Source organism: Erinaceus europaeus, chromosome 6 (genome assembly GCF_950295315.1).
Source record: "Erinaceus europaeus chromosome 6, mEriEur2.1, whole genome shotgun sequence".
Taxonomy (NCBI): Eukaryota; Metazoa; Chordata; class Mammalia; order Eulipotyphla; family Erinaceidae; genus Erinaceus; species Erinaceus europaeus.
This window is the reverse complement of record NC_080167.1, coordinates 1,781,923-1,801,040: the sequence shown is the minus strand read 5'-3', so window position 1 is coordinate 1,801,040 and position 19,118 is coordinate 1,781,923. Positions and strand designations below refer to the sequence as shown.

Sequence of the window (19,118 nt, the reverse complement as noted above, 5' to 3'; positions counted from 1 at the left end):
CAGGCGGTCCCCGGGCCTTGTCTGACTGCCTCCTGGGGTGGGGGTGGCCCCGGGTTCGAGTCCTGACTTGACATGGAAGGATGGTGCAGGGATTGTTCCGTGGGTGGTGGGACTGTGCTCTCATGTCTGCCCTCTCTGTCTCTCTTCAGTTGGAGGCCGCCCCGTGCCGGCTTCGTGTGCGTTGCACATGGGAGAGAGAGAAGGGGTCTGTCACCCAGAGGGCCTGCTCTGGGGATCCTGGGGGGCCGAGGGTACAGGCCGCCACCCCTAGGGAATACCCTGTCCCCCCCCCCCAGAACAGAGGCTTCAGGTCCCACTCAGAGCCCGGACCCTGTGGTGGCAGTGACCCCGGGGCACTTTGGGAGCCCTCCCAGGAAGGCCGAGCGCAGGTGGGCGTCCGGGCCCTAGAGCTGCAGCTGTCTGCGCGGCCTGGTGTGTGACCCTGAGTCTGGGCTCTCTCCCCGTGGCCTCTGGGTGAATCAGTGATGCACAGACTCCAACCTGGCAGTCACATCCTCACTGGACATTCCGGGCTGGGGACATCCCTGGGGGGGCCTCGCCCACCCCCTGGCATCGCCCGAGGGTCTGGGGTCCATCTGTACCCCCCCCCAGAAATGTGAAGAATGAGGGTCCCAGAGGCTCCGCAGGGACAGGGAGCTGCCAACCAGTGACTGAGACTGGGCATCCCCTCCTCTGCAGAGCAGGCCGCTTGGGGGCCCTCCAGCCCCTGCCAGGGCCTCCTGCCCTCACGGTGCCCCTGCTCATGGGGCTTCTCCACATCAGATACAGAGAGAGAGGGAGACGTGCTCCCAAGTGGTGCTGGGGCTTGAACCCCGGCCCTGCAAGGCCTGCACCCTGCCTGCCTACCCCAGAGCTGCTCCTAGCCCCTCCCCCACTCCTCATGGACCTTTTTGATGAGATTCGGGGGGCAGGGGGCCCTTGACCTCAGGCATCCCCCACCGACCATCCCCCCCAGGACACCCCAGCATCGCAGGGGTTGACTTCAGACACAGCAAAGGACCCCACTCCCATAAAGCAACAGAGACACAAGGGTTAGAAAACAGATACGTTTTAAATAGAAACTGATACAAAAATAACCTTAAATACAAAATCATAAATAAGCCTCATAAATAAGAAGTGGGGTTTTTTGTTTGTTTGCTTGCTTGTTTTTTAAATAGATAAATTACTCGGGTCCCTTCCAAGAAATCGCCAGCAGTTCCTGGGATAGCGGACACGGCCGCGGCTTCCTGGTCACTAGTTCCGCGACACGCCACCAGGGGGAGCAGCCAGGACCAGGGCTGCTCTGAGCTGCACCCCAAGTCTGCAGCCCAGGTCCAGGTTCCACACAGAACCCCCAAGACCCCCTGAACAGGAAGCCAGGCCCTGCCCCCTCGTCATGCACGGAGAGCCCAAGGCCAGAGACGTGGCAAGAGCTGGAGGCACAGCTGGGGGGACCCCTCTGGGAAGACCACCCCCCCCAGGAGGACCCTTGGGAGCCGGTGCCTGCCAGCCACAGAGCCTGCAGTGAAGCCACTGGGTGCCAGTCAGGGAACGCCCTGACCCGCCCCCCAGCCGGGCGCCCGGAATTGAGGAAGTCTGGGACGCAGCTGCCCGTGTGGGGGGGCGGGGGGCTGGGAAGTGAGCCGCGCAGGCCCCAGCCCCCTTAAAGTGCACGGCGAAGGGGTGAGCGAGCCCCCCAGTCTAGCGGGACCCCCGCCTGCTGCCCCTCCTCGGGGGGGCCGTCCTGCTGTGTCTCCCGCTGTGGCCGGGGGTCTGCGCCCAGTCCCCGAAGATCCTGCCCACAGACAGCATGAAGTGGTGGAAACCACCCAGGAACCTGCAGGTGGCCACCTTCCACTGAAAGCTGCCAGGCGTTGAGGTGGGGAGCCGGGGGGTGGGCCGGGGGGTGGGCCGGGGGGTGCGCCCGGACTCCTCGGGGGCCGGGAGCAGCTGAGCCATGCAGCGCACGTTGTTGTTGAAACCCCGCACAGAGGGCAGTGCGTAGTGGGGCACAGCCGGGAGCTGCAGCAGCAGCTCCTTCAGCCGTCGCAGGGTGTCCTCGTCCAGTGTGGTCAGCAGGGTCCTCAGGAAGGACGGCCTGCTGAGCGCCCGCAGTGCCGCCTCCTTTGGGAAGTCCTCCGAGTATTCCGGGAGGCACAGTCTCTTCAGATTCTCCATGTTCAGGCCTTGGACTTGCATCTATGGGGGTGGCAGGGAGGGGGAGAACGAGGTGAGCACCGGCCCCAAGCCTCAGACCACCACCCCCGACCCAGGACAGGACCCCAGGTCCCTGGGCTCCCGGCGACGGCTGCCCCTCCCCTGCGGGCGGCACACTGGTCACACCAGCGGCGAAGGAGGGAAGTGGGGTCTGCCCCAGGCCCTCAGAGCCGGGGAGCTGCCTGGACCCACCGGCCGGGCGTCCGGGGGCTGGTTCGGGAAGGTTCTCCCTGGCTGCATGGGCGGCACTCACATGGGGCTCCAGGAGCAGGCTGGGCCGCTGCAGGACAGCTGTCTGCTTCTGAAGCTGTCCCAGCAGGTCATGGAAGCTGGCCGAGCACCTGGCCACAGCCGCTGAGCTCAGGAGCGAGAGTCCGAGGGCCAGACCTGGGCAAGAAGGGGTCCGTCACCCAGAGGGCCAGGGTGCAGGCTGCCCCCGCCCAGACGCACCCAAGGCCTCTCACAGGACGAGTGGGGTGGGGACTCCCAGATGCCCCACCCTCAGAGGGGGCAGTGCCCCCGAGCCGGCGGCGCCCTCCCTGTCTGGTCCCCTGGCAGGTCCGCGAACCCTTGCCGTGCCCTCAGCCTGGGGGCTGCCCAGGGTCCAGGTTCAGCGCTGCCCCGTGGGCCCGGGATACTGTGTCCAGTGGGGGGCGGGCTTAGCACCCTCCCTGCCCCCCCACCCCCGGCCCGGCAGCCACGTGGTAGGAAGGGGCCCTGGCGCAATGTCCCGGAAGGCGGTGACAGCGGGCGCTGCTGCTGGGGAGGGTGGCCTGCACCTCTGTCCCCAGGTAGGTGGGGGCCGGGGTCCCGGGGAGGGGGGCTCCTGCACGGCCGTGTGATGTCACAGCTGGGTGCTGTCACCCAGTGGGTGCGGTTCATGTGCTGTGTGACTGTGGGCAACTGGCCCTCCATCTGCAGCCCCTTCTCTGCCTGCACTGCACCCCTACCCAACCACTGCCCTTCTCCCCTGTGTGCCTAGAGTGGCTTTCACATCACCTCCTCCTAGAAGTCCTCCAGGGTCACCCTCCTCACCCTGGGAGAGGCTGGGCTCTGAGTGACCTGTCCACCAGCGTTCTCTCCTGTCCAGCATCCTCGTGCCCAATACCTGGCCACCCCAACTCGGGACAGAGGTGCCCAGGGGCACAGCAGCAGGCATGCGGGGCAGGGAGGAAGTACTTACAGAACAGCGTCCTCCGGGTAGGCTGTGCCCGCATGCTGGGTGCCCGCGCCTCTGGGGGTGCCGTCGCCCGGCTGGGAGCCCTGAGGGCTGGCAGCCACTTTATGCCCGCCGCTAGGGCGATTGGCCAACACCTCGTGAGGTGGGTGGGAGGGGGAGGGGCAGGCCTTCTGGGAACATGACCCCAAAAACCAAAGTTTCCAGGGCGGCCAATGGGCGCCAGCGTGCGGCCCGTGTCTCCTCCTGTTTTCTTCGAATTCGTCCTTCGAGGTCAGCCCCACGCCCAAGGGTGATGAAAACCACAGCCTCAGCCCTGCCCGCTCTGCCGGGACGATGGTGCGGGGGTCCACCCGGGCCCTCGGCCTCCCCCACCCCCCACCCCCTGCACACACCTGCTTCCCGGGCTGTTGGGACATCTACAGGCGGAAACCACCGGGCTCTGGGCACAGAGCCAGGCCGGGCACCCAGGACCTGCACCCCGGCCTCCTCTCCCTGTCTGGCCTGGCACCCCCACCCCTGCCCCACAGCCGGTCACCCCAAGTCCATGCTCCGGGCCCCCGGGCGGGAGGAGAAAGAGCGGCAGGGGCCTGCTGTGAGGACCTGGGCTGCCGGTGACCCCTCTGGGCCCTGGGTTCCATCCATGCTGGCCCAGTGGCTGTCAGCTCATGGACATAAAAGGCAAAAGTCCTCGGGAGGGAGAAGCAGGTGGAACTCGGGTTCCAAGTACCAAGGGGGCCAGGATGGGGAAGCTGCCCTGGAGGGGAAGCTGGGGAGGGGGAGGCACCTCCTGGCGGTTAGGGGCCAGGTTTCACTTTCTCTGAAAGATAGTGATCGTGGGCTGGTCCTCTGGGCTACGTCAGAGCAGGAGGCTTGCAGGCCTGGAAGCCCTGCCCGCTGCTTCCCCCTCGGTGCCCACCGGGGAAACTGAGGTTGGAAGAGGCCGGCTGGCAGGCGGGGGCTGTGGCACCGGGGGAGGGCTGGGCAGAAGGAGGCTGGGGAGTCAGGGCCGGGAGCACGCTGGGCCTGGAGAGCCCAGGTGCCAAGACCCAGGTCAGCTGGGGAGACCCCAGACCCCAGTGCTGACGCCCCAAGCCCGGGCACCGGCCTTGGTACCAGTCTCAGTGAGAGGTATTCTCGCTGTCTCTGTGTCTCTCACAGAAGCAAATAAAAATATTGAAAGCAAGTCGGGGCTGGGGGGCAGGGAGAGGAAGGTGGTTACCCTCGTGTCCACCCCCGGCCCTGGCGCCCATCCTGTCCCCACGCTGACCCCCTCGGCCCCCCGTCGCTCAGGCCCTCTGCTCCGGCCACTCCCTGGCGCTGAGGGGCCCCACCCGGGGGCAGCCTGCCCCACACCCCTCTCTGATGCACTGTCTCCGCCAGGGCGCCCGGGGGCCGGCGGTGGGTCTCCGTCCAAGCCCCCCTCTCAGGAAGGGTCTCTGCTTTCTCACCGAGGAAGCACCAGCAGTAGCCCAGGCCCGAGCAGGCCCCTTCGGCCCCCAGGCCCCACACTCAGGTGCCCCCACCATGGTCAGGGGCCTGGCCTTCAGGCCTGGTGCGAGTGGGCGGCCAGCAGAGGGCTGGGTGCAGGCCAAGCACTCGGGTGGGCTGCTGTGGTGGGTGTCCCGCTGGGCAGCTTTCGCCCCGAGGCCCCGTCCTAGGCCTGCAGGGGCTGTGTGTCCGTGTCCTCGGAAGAGAGAGACAGAGGAAGGTGGGGCTGGTGGGACAGCTCAGCCGGGAGGAGGCCGAGCTGCCGTGTGTGGCCTCCGCCGGACACCACCCGCTGGGGAGGATCTGTGCACTGGCATCTTTCCATCTCTCCTTATGTCTGTCTGTCTGTCTGTCTCTCATAAATGAGGGAGAGGTCGAGAGGGAGTCAGGGCATCACCCTGGCACGTGCTGAGCTGACCTCATGGCACTCAGGCACCCAGCGACCTCATGCTTGACAGTCCAGTGCTCTCACCACTGCACCACCCCCAGCGCTCTGTCTCTCCCTCTCTGCTGAGAAGACTGGGCCTTACTGCACCAGCGCAAAGCACTCTGGTAGTAGGGGAGAGGAGGAGGCTGGAGAGGGGCTTGGTGTCCCAGCGGAGGGCCTAAGTTGGAGGAGAGTGTCCTGCAGACACCTGTCAGGGGTGTGAGCGGTCATACGTGTGTGCCGACATCCCCGGTGCTGCACACGGTTACTCGTCCCCATACGCTGAAAAGGAGAGGGCTGGGAGGCAGCACAGGGGTTCTGCACAGACTCTCCTGCCTGAGGCTCTGAGGTCCAGGTTCAGTCCCCAGCACCACCACCAGCCAGAGCTCAGTAGGGCTCTGGGTGAAGAAAAAAGAAACAGTTGGGGGTCGGGCGGTGGCGCAGCGGGTTAAGCGCACCTGGCGCGAAGCACAAGGACCGGCGTGAGGATCCCGGTTCGAGCCCCCCGCTCCCCACCTGCAGGGGAGTCGCTTCCCAGGCGGTGAAGCAGGTCTGCAGGTGTCTGTCTTTCTCTTCTCCTGTCTTCCCTTCCTCTCTTTTTCTCTCTGTCCTATCCAGCAATGATAATATTCACAACAACAATAAAAAAAAAAAAAAAGGGGCAACAAAAGGGAAGAAAAAAACATTTAAAAAAAAGAGAGAAAGAGAGAAAAAAGAAACAGTTGGCCCCAGGTGAAGCTTCAGCAATGAAAAATATTGGGGGGATTTATTTATTCACGAGAGAGAGATGGTGAGGGCGGCAGGTGCCGATGCAGGGCTGCAGCAGACGGCTGTGGGCCCAGAGCTCTGCCCTGCACTCCCACTGCCTCCTGCTCTTACACAGACTCCGGGCATCTTGGCGTCTGGGACATCCGGTGACATCAGGTCACTTGGGTGGTCCCTCTGGGCCCCTCTGAGCTTTGAGGTTCCAGGGGCCGGGTCTTGCACACATGAGCCTCTGGGGTGCGTGGCAGGGTGCAGGAGGGGTGCAGGGGCACGGGGTGGGGGGGGGGAGCGCGCCCAGCGGGAGGGCCGATGCGTCAGCGTTTCTGGTGAGCTCAGCGCCCGGTGACGTCCCGATCGGCCGGCAGGAAGGGCTTGCGACACGCGCCCAGTATAAATAGGCCGAGACCACAGCTGCCCCTCTGCCCGGGTCACGTCAGCCGGCCGCGTGACGCGGGGGGAGGCCGAGGGCTCCTCAGAACTGCTATCTCCCTGCCTTCCCGACACACCTTTTGCTCAGGACCCTGCCCGCGTGCCGGGTGACCGGGCCCGGGGAAGAGGGACTGGGACCAGGATGGGCACTGTGCTGCGCTGTGGGGACAGACACACACACAGACACAGACATACAGACACACACACGACACATGGCCTGAGAGCTGGAGCGTGCTCCCACGGCCCGCCACAATGCTCGCGACAGGTAGAAAGTGGGGGTGTGTCCACCCACCCACCGAAGATGGAGAAAATGCACCTGGAGGCACACACGCTGCCATGATCAGAGACCCTGGTTCAAGCTCCTGGTCCCCACCTGGGGGCTTCATGAGCAGTGAAGCAGGTCTGCAGATGTCTCTCTTTTTTTCTTTGGCCTCCAGGGTTATCACTGGGGCTCTGTGCTTGCGCTATGAGTCTACTGCTCCTGGAGGCCATTTTCCCCCATTTTTGTTGCCCTTGTTGTTGTTATTGCTATTGTTGTTGTTGGCTAGGACAGAGAGAAATGGAGAGAGGAGGGGGAGACAGAGAGGGGGAGAGAAAGACAGACACCTGCAGACCTGCTTCACCGCCTGTGAGGCGACTCCCCCTGCAGGTGGGTGGTGTCTCTTTCTCCATCTCCCCCTCCCATCTCAGTTTCTCTGTCTGATCAAATAAACAAACACTATAAAAATACAAAACTCGGGAGTCGGGCTGTAGCACAGCGGGTTAAGCGCACGTGGCGCAAAGCACAGGGACCGGCATAAGGATCCCGGTTCAAGCCCCCGGCTCCCCACCTGCAGGGGAGTCGCTTCACAGGCAGTGAAGCAGGTCTGCAGGTGTCTGTCTTTCTCACCCCCTCTCTGTCTTCCCCTCCTCTCTCCATGTCTCTCTGTCCTAGCCAACAATGACGACATCAATAACAACAACTGCAACAATGAAAAAAAAAAAAGGGCAGCAAAAGGGAAAATAAATAAATAAATATAAAAAATTTTTTAAAAATCAATTTAAAAATACAAAACTCAAGTGGGTCAATGGCTGTGGGCAGCTGTGGGCCTGCAGCCTTGGGGCAGGGAGTGTGTCTGGGCCGGGGAAGCCAGCTGAGCCCACCTGGGGCCGAGCTGGGAAAGGAGCGTCTGCTGGGCCATGGGAGCTGCCTGCTCCCATGGGGCCCTGCAGACGCTCACTCATGGTGCGGGCATGGGGGAGGTGGGGCAACTTCCTTACATAAGCCCGGCCAGCGCCCCACTGGCCTCCCTCCCCGGATGGCGGCGGGGGCAGCCCAGGGCAGGACCTCTGGCTGGCGTCACAGGCCACCCCGAGGTGCCAGGGCCGCATCACCGAGACCCTCTCCAGGGAAGCACAGAAAGGAGAGGGGGCTGAGAGAGCGCAATGGGTGAGACAGCTCAGCGGTGGAGCACGGGACTTGCAGGCCTGGTCCCCGTCTGTGCCCTGGTACCTTGCCTGGAAATGAGTGAACAGTGAAGCGTTCCAAGCACTGAGCAGCTTCCAGTCCCCCTGGGGAGGAGGGAGGTGAGCCCTCAGGGCACCGCTTGGCCTTGTTTTGGGGCCCAGCTCCCCCACTTAAAGCCAGGCTTCCCCTTGCCACCCCACCCCACTGCTCTCCAGCAAGTCACCCCCATCTCCACCCCTCTGGCGGAGCCCTCACCCCAGGGCCTTTGCACCTGCCCTCCCCACTTCAGGGACATTCCAGCTGCTGGGGGAGGGGGCACATCCAGCTTCATCTCACCCGGGAGCCCCCCTCCACCACAGCTGGTTCCTGGGGGAAGCCCTGGGGCCCCAGCTTAGCAGGTCCTGGCCCACCTCACGCGGCCACTGCCCCAGACCCCGCGGCCTCTGGGCTGGGGGGCTGCTCGGCAGGGAGCAGCTCTCTCCTTTCAGACCCAGGACAAGGAGCCTAGGAGGCCCAGCCCTCCTCCCGCGCTGCCCCGGGCAAGTCCAGAGGCCCCTCTAACGGCCTGGGAGTCAGCACACCCCACCTCCACGGAGCGCCAGGCGATGCCAGAGGTCTCTCCTCTGTCTCTCACTCTCTCAGAGACAGATACTACAAAACCTAGGTTTCATTCCTTCCTTCCCTGGGATTCCTTCTCTGGGTGCTGTCTGGAGAGGAGGCAGTCCTGGGGCTGGGGGACAGGGACCTTGGGGGTAGGTGGGTAGGGGGTCCTCAGGGCTGGGGGGCAGGGTCACCGTCCATCCCAGCTGCGCTGCTGGCCCCAGGGCCAGGAAGTACAGTGGATGCCGGGCTCTGCATGGGCCCCGGGCTGCAGGAGCAGCTGGTGGGACACCTTCCCACCCAGGTCCCAGGGTGAGCACGTACAGCTGGTGGCCTGCAGGCCTCAGGGGGCTGCCCACACCTCCCAGTGCCTCGCTCTCCAAAACAGACGTAACATCCATCCGCCGGACAGACAGTGGCACACCTGGGAGGGGGCACGGACCGTCATGCACAGGGACCTGGGTTCAAGCCCTGCGATCCCACCTGCAGGGGAGGCAGTGATGCCGCTGTCTCTCCTCTCTCCCTATCAACACATAAATAAATCAATCTCTAAATACACTTGGTGTCTGGGGTGACAGCTCAGCCAGTGGGGGCAGGTTCACAGTGCTGGGGGCTCCCAACTTGTCCCCCCAGATTCCCCTCCGCCACTCTCTGTGAAGGCAGTAGAAATCTGGAAGCTTCTCTGGGACTGACATCAGCTCGGGAGACAGGCCTCCTCAGCACACAGGCCGGGTGCTGAGCTGAGGTGGAGTCTCTGGTCTGTGGGGACGGCAGCCGCCAGGCGTGGCCGCTACAAGGCTAAGGCCAAGTCCCCTCTTGCAAGCTGGCTTCCCAGCACTGATGCCGGCCCGCAGGGGAAGTGGGCAGGGCCCCCACCTTCCTGGGCCCCAGAGCACGAGCATGGCCGGGTGGCAGAGCCGGGCTCCCAGGACAGACAGAGGGAGAAAGACGGAGGGAGAAAGAGGCCAAACAGGTCCCTGGAGCCACGTCCCGGCCAGGGGAAGAGGCAGGGACAGGGACCGCCAGCCCCCACCCACCCACACCTGCCCCTGGTTTAGCTCACTGTGAAAAAAAGCAGCATCTCTTCTCAACAGCCTGCCTGGGCACTGGGCAGCAGATGTGACCGCTGTGGCCATGAGGAAGGGACAGAGCAATGTGCACGACCGCCCACGTGACCCACAGACAAGCGGAACCAGCACCCATGTCCTGATGGGGGTGAGCACAGCAACGTATGTGGCCCTCCCGGAAATATTACTGAGCCATGAAAAAGAGTAGGATGCCGATACCCACTTCTGCCTGGCACATCCCAAGCACACTGTGCTGAGCCTCAGACACCACAGATCATGTGCCCGACATCTCCTAGGAAATGGGCGGAGTGGGCGATTCCTAGATGGTGTGGCGGGAGGCTGCCAGGCCTCATAAAAGAGAAGCAAGTGGCTACTGATACATCCTGTCACTTTATGACTTAGGGGACCAGGCTGCACAGGGATGGAGGGAAGGTGGAGGGAGAGCCAGGCTGCAGGGCAGGGGCCAGGGGGACTGAGATGAGGGCCAGGGAGGCTGGGGGACAGGGTGGGCAGGGCACACACAGGGCAGGAGCAGAGGTGGAGCTGGACACTCAGCCAATGGGGGTACAGGTGGCCATGGGATAGGGACAGAGCACAGGGGGCAGGGACAGGGGGCATGGACGGGGGTACAGGGATGGGGGTACAGGGATGGGGGGCAGGGACGGGGGCAGGGACGGGGGTACAGGGATGGGGGGCAGGGACGGGGGGACAGGGACGGGGGGACAGGGACAGGGGACAGGGATGGGGGGACAGGGACGGGGGACAGGGACGGGGGGCAGGGATGGGGGGCAGGGATGGGGGCAGAGACGGGGAGACAGGGACGGGGGACAGGGACAGGGGACAGGGACGGGGGCAGGGATGGGGGGACAGGGACGGGGGGCAGGGACAGGGGACAGGGACGGGGGCAGGGACGGGGGGCAGGGCCGGGGGGCAGGGACAGAGCACAGGCTCAGGGGACAGGGGTGGGGACAGGCTCAGGGGACAGCCCAGCCCGCCAGAGCAGGAGGCCGGCGGGGGAGGGGACCGTGGTGTGCAGGCCTCCGTGGCAAGCAAGTCCACCCTCCCTGGCGGCCGGCGGGTCAGGGCTGGGCACTCGCGCGTGCCGCCCACACGTCACTCGTTGCCCCCGGCAGCAGACACGGCCGCCAACGCAGACAACCACCGCGGGGAGCGGGCTTGCAAAATCCCTGCCCGCCTCAGGGTTCAGCTAGAGTGCTGTCCCTCCTGGTGGGGACTCCCCGGGCCCTGCACCCAGGCTTCCTGCTGTCTGCGTCCCCTGGGCTGGCTTGTCTGGGCCCCCCGTGCGGAGGGCAGTGGGGGAGAGCCTGCAGGAACCACGGGCTTGGGGCTCCCTCTCGAGCCCAAGGGGAAGCGGTGTCCCCTGCGGCCAGCTGGCCTCCTGCCCTCCCCCTCACCCCCCACCCCCCCACCCCTCCCACCCCACCCCCCCCACCCCCCGCTCCATGGGGCCACCCAGTGGGCTGGGTGGTCTGATGTGACGTCCCAGGGTGGCCCTTCCCCTTTGGGGCCATGTGACCTTCGGGTCCCAGACCCTGTTTCCACAGCCCGGGTGGGTGGGGCAGAGTGCGTCTGTCTGCCCCCCACCCACAGCCCCGGTTGTGAACCTCAGGACCCCAGAGCAGGCGACTGGCAGCCTTTGGGGCCACTCCACCTGGACAGCCCCTGGCCCCACAACTCCCACCCAGAGGCCCAGGGGTCAGTCTCCCCGGCACCCAGCACAGGGCTCCCTTCGTCCTCCGCAAAGGCTCAGGACCCCTCGCCTCTCCACCCTCCCCAGGGGAGCAACAAGGGTCAGCACCTCACCCGAGGGGCTGATGAAGACAGCAGCACAGACCGACAGAAACCCCCAGCCGGACTGGGGGCCACGAGCCCCAGCTGTAGGCAGGCAGGCAGGCAGCTGAGCATCCCGGTGCCAAGTGGCCCCCTGAGAGCAGCCGGACAGGTCTACAGGCGGGGAAACTGAGGCAGGGAAGTGCTCACTCACCCGAGGGTGGTCTGCCTCCGCTCAGCCCTGGGCCTAGGCTCATGGGCACACGGCCAGAGGCCCGGCCGCCTGATGGCTTTTCCGGGGAGCCTTGAGGCCCAAATACTTCGAAGTCACACCCTTCTCTCCTCCCTGGGTGCGGGCGGGCCTGGGCTGAGGGTGCCTGATAATCCCAGCCTGGGGGCCCAGCCTGAGGGGCTGCCCACCTGCACTTCACGGCACCCTGGTGGGCAGCTGTGTCTTGGCCTGAAGTGCCTCCCTGGAGGGAGAGAACTCAGGCCCCAGACAAGCAGACCCCCCCCCCCCCGCCCAGGAAGGGCCTCAAGGGGTCCTCCCAAAGTGTTTCTGCTCCTCCTGTTGTTTTATTTAATTTTTTTTAATTTATTTTTATTGTCTTTATTTATTGGATAGAGACAGCCAGAAATCTAGAGGGAAGGGGTGATAGAGAGGGAGAGAGACAGAGACACCTGCAGCCCTGCTTCACCACTCTCAAAGCTTTCCCCCTGCAAGTGGGGACTGGGGGCTCAAACCTGGATCCTTGCTCACTGTAACATGTGCACTCAACCAAGTGCAGCACCACCTGGCCCCTTTTTGATTTTTTTAAAAAAATTTTTTCTTTTTTAATTTGTATTTATTTTCCCTTTTATTGCCCTTGTTTTTTTTTTATTGTTGTTGTAGTTATTGATGTCGTCATTGTTAGATAGGCCAGAGAGAAATGGAGAGAGGAGGGGAAGACAGAGAGGGGGAGAGAAAGACAGACACCTGCAGACCTGCTTCACCGCCTGTGAAGCGACTCCCCTGCAGGTGGGGAGCCTTACCCCAGTCCTTGCATTTCGCAGCACGTGCACTTAACACGCTGCACCACCACCTGACTCCCTTCTTTAATGTTTTTTAACGGATGTATTCATAAGAGAGAGAAGCAGAACATCACTGGTCCATGCGATGCTGGGAGTGAACTCAGGACCTCAGGACATAGTCCATCACGTCATCTATTGGGCCAAGTCCGGAACCTTCTGGAAAAATCCAGACGCCTCCGGGATAAGCAAAGAGCCGGGAAGAGCACTGGAACCCGTTTCCAGGTGAGGGGGAAGCAGGGCGGGCAGCTGGCTTGGGACAGCAGCAGATTGAGGCTCCCCCACCCCCGCCCCAAGAACCACAGCCCCGCCACAAATGACACGTCTTTATTAACAGTAAAAAAGGAGACGGAGAGAAATGTCCTGGGAGCCCCAGTGGGGAAGGCACTATCAGCCCCAGTTGGCAGCGGGAAGCTGGGGGGAGCAGTCCCTGGAGGGGAGGGGACGGGAGGGGAGGGGCCCCGGCAGGGAATGTGCAAAGCCCGGGCTCAGGAGTAAAGTTTGGGTGGGTGGGGGCTTCTCTCCCGCAGGAGCCCCAGCACCAGCTTGTCCCCGCAGCTGGCGGGGTGGCAGGGCCGCCCAGACCCGAGGAACAGCTAGAAGCCTCTGGAAGTGGGTGAGGGCCGCATGGCCCTAGCAGCCCAGGCCCTCCTGCCGCTGCCGCAGGACCTCGATCACACTGGCGATGCCGTCCTCAGGCACCTGCGGAGGAGGGGGTCAGGCCTGGCACCCCGGGGACACCCCCCCCCCCCCGGCCCCCGCAGCTCACCAGGGCGTGGTCGAAGTTGAAGGTGCTGATGTAATAGGCGGAGATGTCGGCCTCGGCCAGAGGGCCCGCGATCTGGGCCACAATCCCACACTCATCTGGACGGGGGACACGTGGTGAGCCCCGCGCTCGGCCCCCACATCCCCATGCCTACCCCACACCACACACGGGGCGGTGCTCACCAAAGCCCAGGGGCTGCCCGCCAATGCGCACCATCCTCCACAGCTCCCCAGAGGAGCTGGTCAGCAGCAGGTTGCTGGGGAACCTGGGCCAGCAGGTGGGCAGTCAGGCCCAGGCCTGGGGGTCAGTCAGGCCCAGGACTAGGGGGTCAGTCAGGCCCAGGACTAGGGAGTCAGTCAGGGTCCCAGGACTGGGGGTCAGTGAGGCCCAGGACTAGGGGGTCAGTGAGGCCCAGGACTAGGGGGTCAGTCAGGCCCAGGACTGGGGGTCAGTCAGGGTCCCAGGACTGGGGGTCAGTGAGGCCCAGGACTAGGGGGTCAGTCAGGCCCAGGACTGGGGGGTCAGTCAGGCCCAGGACTGGGGGTCAGTCAGGGTCCCAGGACTGGGGGACAGTCAGGCCCAGGACTGGGGGTCAGTCAGACTCAGGACTAGGGGGTCAGTCAGGCCCAGAACTGGGGGTCAGTCAGGCCCAGGACTGGGGGGTCAGTCAGGGTCCCAGGACTAGGGGTCAGTCAGACTCAGGACTAGGGGGTCAGTCAGGCCCAGAACTGGGGTCAGTCAGGCCCAGGACTGGGGGTCAGTCAGGCTCAGGACTGGGGGAAGTCAGGCCCAGGACTGGGGGGGGTCAGTCGACCCAGGACTGGGGGGTCAGTCAGGGTCCCAGGACTAGGGGTCAGTCAGACTCAGGACTAGGGGGTCAGTCAGGCCCAGAACTGGGGTCAGTCAGGCCCAGGACTGGGGGACAGTCAGGCCCAGGACTGGGGGTCAGTCAGGCCCAGGACTGGGGGTCAGTCAGACCCCAGACTGGGGGGGTCAGTCAGGGTTCTAGGACTGGGGGTCAGTCAGGCCCAGGACTGGGGGGTCATTCAGGCCCAGGTCTAGGCCCAAGTCAGGCCCAGAACTGGAGATCAGTCAGGCCCAGGACTGGGGGACAGTCAGGCCCAGGACTAGGGGTCAGTCAGGCTCAGGACTGGGGGAAGTCAGGCCCAGGACTGGGGGAAGTCAGGCCCAGGACTGGGGGACAGTCAGGCCCAGGACTGGGGGTCAGTCAGGCGCAGGACTGGGGGTCAGTCAGACTCAGGACTGGGGGTCAGTCAGGCCCAGGACTGGGGGTCAGTCAGACCCCAGACTGGGGGGGTCAGTCAGGGTTCCAGGACTGGGGGGTCATTCAGGCCCAGGTCTAGGGCGTCAGTCAGGCCCAGAACTGGAGGTCAGTCAGGCCCAGGACTGGAGGTCAGTCAGGCCCAGGACTGGGGGACAGTCAGGCGCAGGACTGGGGGTCAGTCAGGCTCAGGACTGGGAGACAGTCAGACTCAGGACTGGGGGACAGTCAGGCCCAGGACTGGGGGACAGTCAGGCCCAGGACTGGGGGTCAGTCAGGCCCAGGACTGGGGGACAGTCAGGCCCAGGACTGGGGGTCAGTCAGGCCCAGGATGGGGGGTCAGTCAGGCTCAGGACTGGGGGTCAGTCAGGCTCAGGACTGGGGGTCAGTCAGGCCCAGGACTGGGGGACAGTCAGGCTCAGGACTGGGGGTCAGTCAGGCCCAAGACTGGGGGACAGTCAGGCCCAGGACTGGGAGACAGTCAGACTCAGGACTGGGGGACAGTCAGGCCCAGGACTGGGAGACAGTCAGGCCCAGGACTGGGGGTCAGTCAGGCTCAGGACTGGGGGTCAGTCAGGCCCAAGACTGGGGGTCAGTCAGGCTCAGGACTGGGGGACAGTCAGGCCCAGGACTGGGGGTCTGTCAGGCCCAGGACTGGGGGTCAGTCAGGCCCAGGACTGGGGGTCAGTCAGGCCCAGGACTGGGGGACAGTCAGGCCCAGGACTGGGGTGTCAGTCAGGCTCAGGACTGGGGGACAGTCAGGCCCAGGACTGGGGTCAGTCAGCCCCAGGCCTGGGGCGGAGCAGGGATGTCAGTCAGGGCCATGTCTGTGAGCGGGTAGGCACCCACTTCTTCTGCGTCTCGGCGTCCATGACGATGGAGATGTAGCCCTCGATGAGGGAGAAGGCGAAAAAGGTGATGGAGCTGGTGCCGGGGTCACTGCACGGCGCCTCCTTGGGGTCACTGGGAAGGGCCGGCAGCTCAGCGGCCCCAGGAAGGCGCTGGCACTGTCATGAGAGGCCACTTTCCACCCCTCCAAGATCCTGATCTCCTGCTGATGGGGGTGGGGGGCCAAGGTCCCTGACAGCAGAGCCCAGGAGGCAGCCAGGGGGTGGCCATGACTGCAGCTCAGAGGGCACATAACTGCAGTGCTTGCACCCTCCTGGGACACTCGGGAAGCGGACGTGGACACCAGGCCAGACCTTAAGGCACAGAACAGGACAGAGAGGGCAGAGCCAAGGGGACAGGGACAGGACAGGGGACAGAGCACAGGGACAGGGGCCATAGCACAGGGACAGGGAACAGGGATGGGGACAGAGCACAGGGACAGGGGACAGAGCACAGGGACAGAGCACAGGGACAGAGCACAGGGACAGGGGACAGGGATAGGGGACAGAGCACAGGGACAGGGGACAGAGCACAGGGACAGAGCACAGGGACAGGGGACAGAGCACAGGGACTGGGGACAGGGATAGGGGACAGGGCACAGGGACGAGGCCACAGCACAGGGACAGAGGCCACAGCACAGGGACGAGGCCACAGCACAGGGACAGGGGCCACAGCACAGGGACAGAGGCCACAGCACAGGGCAGGGCAGGCACACCTATGTGAGTAGAACAGCACGTCGATGAGGGTGGTGGCAATGGCCGGCAGTGTCTCCGGGTCCAGCGTCAGGACGCAGAAGCGGTTCTGCGGGCTCTGCACCGGGTGCACGGTGGGGCTGGGCCCTGAGGGGCCAGAACAGGTGGTGAGTGCACGCCCCCTGGTGGCTGACCGAGTGCGGCCTGGGCTGGGCCTAGAGTCTACTCTGCCACCCAGGAAGCACCCCAGGGCCCACGGCCCACCTCCTGCATCCCACAGCCCCGTTTCTCTATCTTGCACAGTGCTCACTATCCACTGTCGTCCCCGGGCCTGGAGGCAGCTAACCCTCACCGTGCTGGGCGCGGGGGCAGCCGTTGCTGGAATCTTCCCTGGCGACGGGCACAGGCTCCCCTCCCACCTCTCGGTAGATGTCAAACTCCCGCGCCAGTGTGTGGGTGACCACGGCCAGGTCCTGCTCACGCACCTGCACAGGACAGCACCTCACCCGGGGCCGAGTGTCCACCCTCAGCAGGTGCTGGGGGTCGTCACCCAGGCCTATGCACAACCCACCCTGATAGGGGTCCTGGGGCATCCTCACCTGGGGGGTCCACACTGGGAGTCTGGGGGCTCTTCACCTGGGGGTCCTGAGGGGTTCTCGCTGGGAGTCTGGGGGGTTCTCACTGGGGGGTCCTGGGGGTCTTCACCCAGGGGTCCTGAGGGTCCTGTGAGGACTTTACTTGGGGGCACTGTGGGATCTGCACCTAGGAGTCCTGGGGGGTTCTCACTGGGGGTCCTGGGGTCCTCACTCAGAGGTCCTGGGGGTTTTTCACCCCCGGGGTCCTGTGAGGACTTCACTTGGGGGTCCTGTGGTATCTGCACCCGGGAGTCCTGGGGGTCCTCTCACTGGGGGTCCTGGGGGGTCTTCACCTGGGGGTCCTGTGAGGACTTTACTTGGGGGCACTGTGGGATCTGCACCTAGGAGTCCTGGGGGGTTCTCACTGGGGATCCTGGGGGGTTCTCACTGGGGGTCCAGGGGGTCTGCACCCTGGGGTCCTGGGGGGTTCTCACCAGGGTCCCGAGCCTTCCCCACCCTCACGGGGGTCCCGGGCACCTCACCCACCAGGATGAAGTCTGTCTGGTAGGTCGACAGCATGAGCACGGACACGTGGTGCTCGGCCAACGGGGCAATGACGGAGCGGGCGATCTTGGTGACCCCTGCAGCCTGGGCCGCGCCGCTGGGGGACGCCACGTTCAGCACCAGCCATGTGGCCTCGGCCACCTGCAGGAACTCGGATGGGGGCAGCTCTGCGGAAGGCAGGACTCAGGCGGCAGCCTGCGGGGCGCCCCCTGCCCACTCCTGCACCCTGGGGTCCTGAGGCTCCGGGTGGAGCCCCCGAGCAGACAGACGGCCGGGCCCCAGCTCTGTCCACCCGGGCCTGAGGGCAGGGGCTAAGTTGGGCTTCACCCGCCACAGGAGGGCTCCAGCTGCCTGGGCTGGAGGGGGATGGCAGGGGCGCAGACCCAGAGGCTCCTGCCCACAGACAGGGAGGGAAACCGCGGCCACACGCGGATCGGGGCCGGGGTCTCCAGGCTGGCACGATCAGGAGGCCGGGCCAGGGCCGGGGAGGTGGTCCGGCTGGCGGCGGCCCCTGCCCGGAGGCCGGCGGACAACAGGGAGCGCAGAGGCCGCCCGGGAGGCAGAGCGGCCGCGCTCACATTCCTGCTCCGCCCGCAGGCGCCCGCAGCTCCGGCCCTGCCCGGGATGGGGGTGGGGTGGGGGTGTCGCACCCACCCGCGGCCTGCCGGGCCGAGCTGGGGGCCCAAGCGCCGCAGCCCCCTCGCCCCAGAAGCCCGGCAGCTGAACCCATTTTATGCAAGAGGAAACGGATCAGAGAGGGGAAGTGACTTGCTCCAAGGCGCACAGCCAGAGGCGCCCGCCGGGACGCACTGGATCCCAGCTCCTCGCGCGCGCCCCCCACCCAGCAGCACCACCCCGCGCGCGCCCTCCCCAGGCGAGGCCCCACCTTTGAAGCCCTCCTCGTCCACCATGAGCGTGTAGTCCTCGGGGGTCTCGGTCAGGCTGAAGAACTTGCACCTGGGGCGGGGGGCGGGGGGCGTCCCTTAGTGCAGGGCCCCAGGGCGGCGGGGGGCGGCCCTCCGCCCCGCCCCCGCCCCCGCCCCGACTCGGGGAAGGAAGGCCCGGCCGCGAGACGAGCCGGCCCGGAGCCCGGAGCCCAGAGCCCGGAGCCCGGGGAGAGGCCCCGCCCGCGCACCGGCTGCGGCGCGGCAGGAAGAGCAGCTTGACGAGCGGGTGCGTGTAGAGCCGCAGGCCGGGCCGCGCCAGGCGCAGCACACGCACGCGGTGCTCCAGGATGTGCAGCTCCATCGCCGCGCGGCTGGCTGCCGAGGGCCGGCTGCGGAGGGCGCGGGGGCGGCGCGGCTCCAGGACCCGGCGGCGCCCGCCCCGCCCCTGCCGCGCCCCTGCCAGGGAGCCGCGCCACCCCCGCGCCCTGTCCCGGGTGCCAGCCCGCGGGAGGTGTTGGGGGACCCTGTCCCGGGTGCCAGCCCGCGGGAGGTGTTGGGGGAGCCTGTTCTGGTTGTGAGCCGAGGCATTAGGGGGCCCTATCCTGGGTGCCAGCCCTAGGGAGGGGGGCCTGTCCTGAGTGAGAGTCTATGGCGGGAAAGGGCAGTGTGGGGGAAGGTGGCTGTCCAGGGTGCAAGTCCACAGTAGGGGGATCCCTGTTCTGCATGCCTGGGGCATGAGAGGCCTGTCCTGGGTGCGGGCCAGCCAGAGGGATGGGCCTGTCCTGGGTGAAAATACTCAGAAGCCTGGGGGAGCCCTGCCCGACACCCACAGGTTGGGGCCGAGATGCGGCTGGGGCTCAGCTGGGAAGGAAGGGGGTCCCCAGGCCCTGGAGTGTGTATGGGGCAGCGTGCTGACCCTGTCTGTGCTCTCCCGTCCCTCTCCCCTCCCCGGGCAGGGCCACCAGAGCCGGCCAGCAAGGGCAGC

The 19,118-nt window shown here is 65.4% G+C and overlaps 2 protein-coding genes and 2 long non-coding RNA genes across 6 annotated transcripts; 2 read left to right on the top strand and 2 right to left on the bottom strand.

The window, feature by feature from the left end:
- Positions 1 to 1,053: 1,053 nt before the first annotated feature.
- On the bottom strand, positions 1,054 to 3,549 carry OSM (oncostatin M). Of its 2 annotated transcripts, XM_060192838.1 has the most exons (3): positions 3,401 to 3,549; positions 2,471 to 2,604; positions 1,054 to 2,199 (listed from the first exon to the last, which is right to left on the bottom strand). In XM_060192838.1, exons 1-3 carry the CDS (start codon positions 3,432 to 3,434, stop codon positions 1,702 to 1,704), a joined length of 666 nt encoding a protein of 221 aa, XP_060048821.1. In that variant the 5' UTR covers positions 3,435 to 3,549; the 3' UTR covers positions 1,054 to 1,701. The 2 variants fall into 2 exon arrangements, with proteins under 2 accessions (XP_060048821.1, XP_060048822.1); XM_060192839.1 differs by lacking the exon at positions 3,401 to 3,549 and having other exon boundaries at positions 2,410 to 2,549.
- LOC132539063 (uncharacterized) lies at positions 2,528 to 9,993 on the top strand. Its single transcript, XR_009550359.1, has 2 exons — positions 2,528 to 3,008; positions 9,648 to 9,993. It is a non-coding gene; the product is annotated as an uncharacterized LOC132539063 (long non-coding RNA).
- A 2,797-nt stretch (positions 9,994 to 12,790) lies between these two features.
- CASTOR1 (cytosolic arginine sensor for mTORC1 subunit 1) lies at positions 12,791 to 18,537 on the bottom strand. Of its 2 annotated transcripts, XM_007529315.3 has the most exons (9): positions 18,382 to 18,537; positions 18,133 to 18,203; positions 17,229 to 17,413; positions 16,460 to 16,592; positions 16,131 to 16,254; positions 15,377 to 15,490; positions 13,428 to 13,510; positions 13,249 to 13,343; positions 12,791 to 13,181 (listed from the first exon to the last, which is right to left on the bottom strand). In XM_007529315.3, exons 1-9 carry the CDS (start codon positions 18,492 to 18,494, stop codon positions 13,113 to 13,115), a joined length of 987 nt encoding a protein of 328 aa, XP_007529377.1. In that variant the 5' UTR covers positions 18,495 to 18,537; the 3' UTR covers positions 12,791 to 13,112. The 2 variants fall into 2 exon arrangements, 1 of the variants encoding a protein (XP_007529377.1); XR_009550358.1 differs by lacking the exon at positions 12,791 to 13,181 and having other exon boundaries at positions 15,377 to 15,534.
- Positions 13,697 to 15,432, top strand: LOC132539064 (uncharacterized). Its single transcript, XR_009550360.1, has 3 exons — positions 13,697 to 13,717; positions 14,659 to 14,685; positions 15,331 to 15,432. It is a non-coding gene; the product is annotated as an uncharacterized LOC132539064 (long non-coding RNA).
- Positions 18,538 to 19,118: the final 581 nt, after the last annotated feature.

Coding starts and splice junctions, on each gene's coding strand:
- OSM (XM_060192838.1), bottom strand. CDS start 3,434: ATGCGGGCACAGCCTACCCGGAGGACGCTGTTCT. Junction 2,605..3,400: donor TACCCGGAGGACGCTGTTCT/GTAAGTACTTCC, acceptor CTTCTTGCCCAG/GTCTGGCCCTCGGACTCTCG. Junction 2,200..2,470: donor GCCTGCTCCTGGAGCCCCAT/GTGAGTGCCGCC, acceptor CCACCCCCATAG/ATGCAAGTCCAAGGCCTGAA.
- CASTOR1 (XM_007529315.3), bottom strand. CDS start 18,494: ATGGAGCTGCACATCCTGGAGCACCGCGTGCGTGTGCTGCGCCTGGCG. Junction 18,204..18,381: donor TTCCTGCCGCGCCGCAGCCG/GTGCGCGGGCGG, acceptor CCCCCGCCCCAG/GTGCAAGTTCTTCAGCCTGA. Junction 16,255..16,459: donor CTGCCCCCGCGCCCAGCACG/GTGAGGGTTAGC, acceptor CTGGCCCCTCAG/GGCCCAGCCCCACCGTGCAC.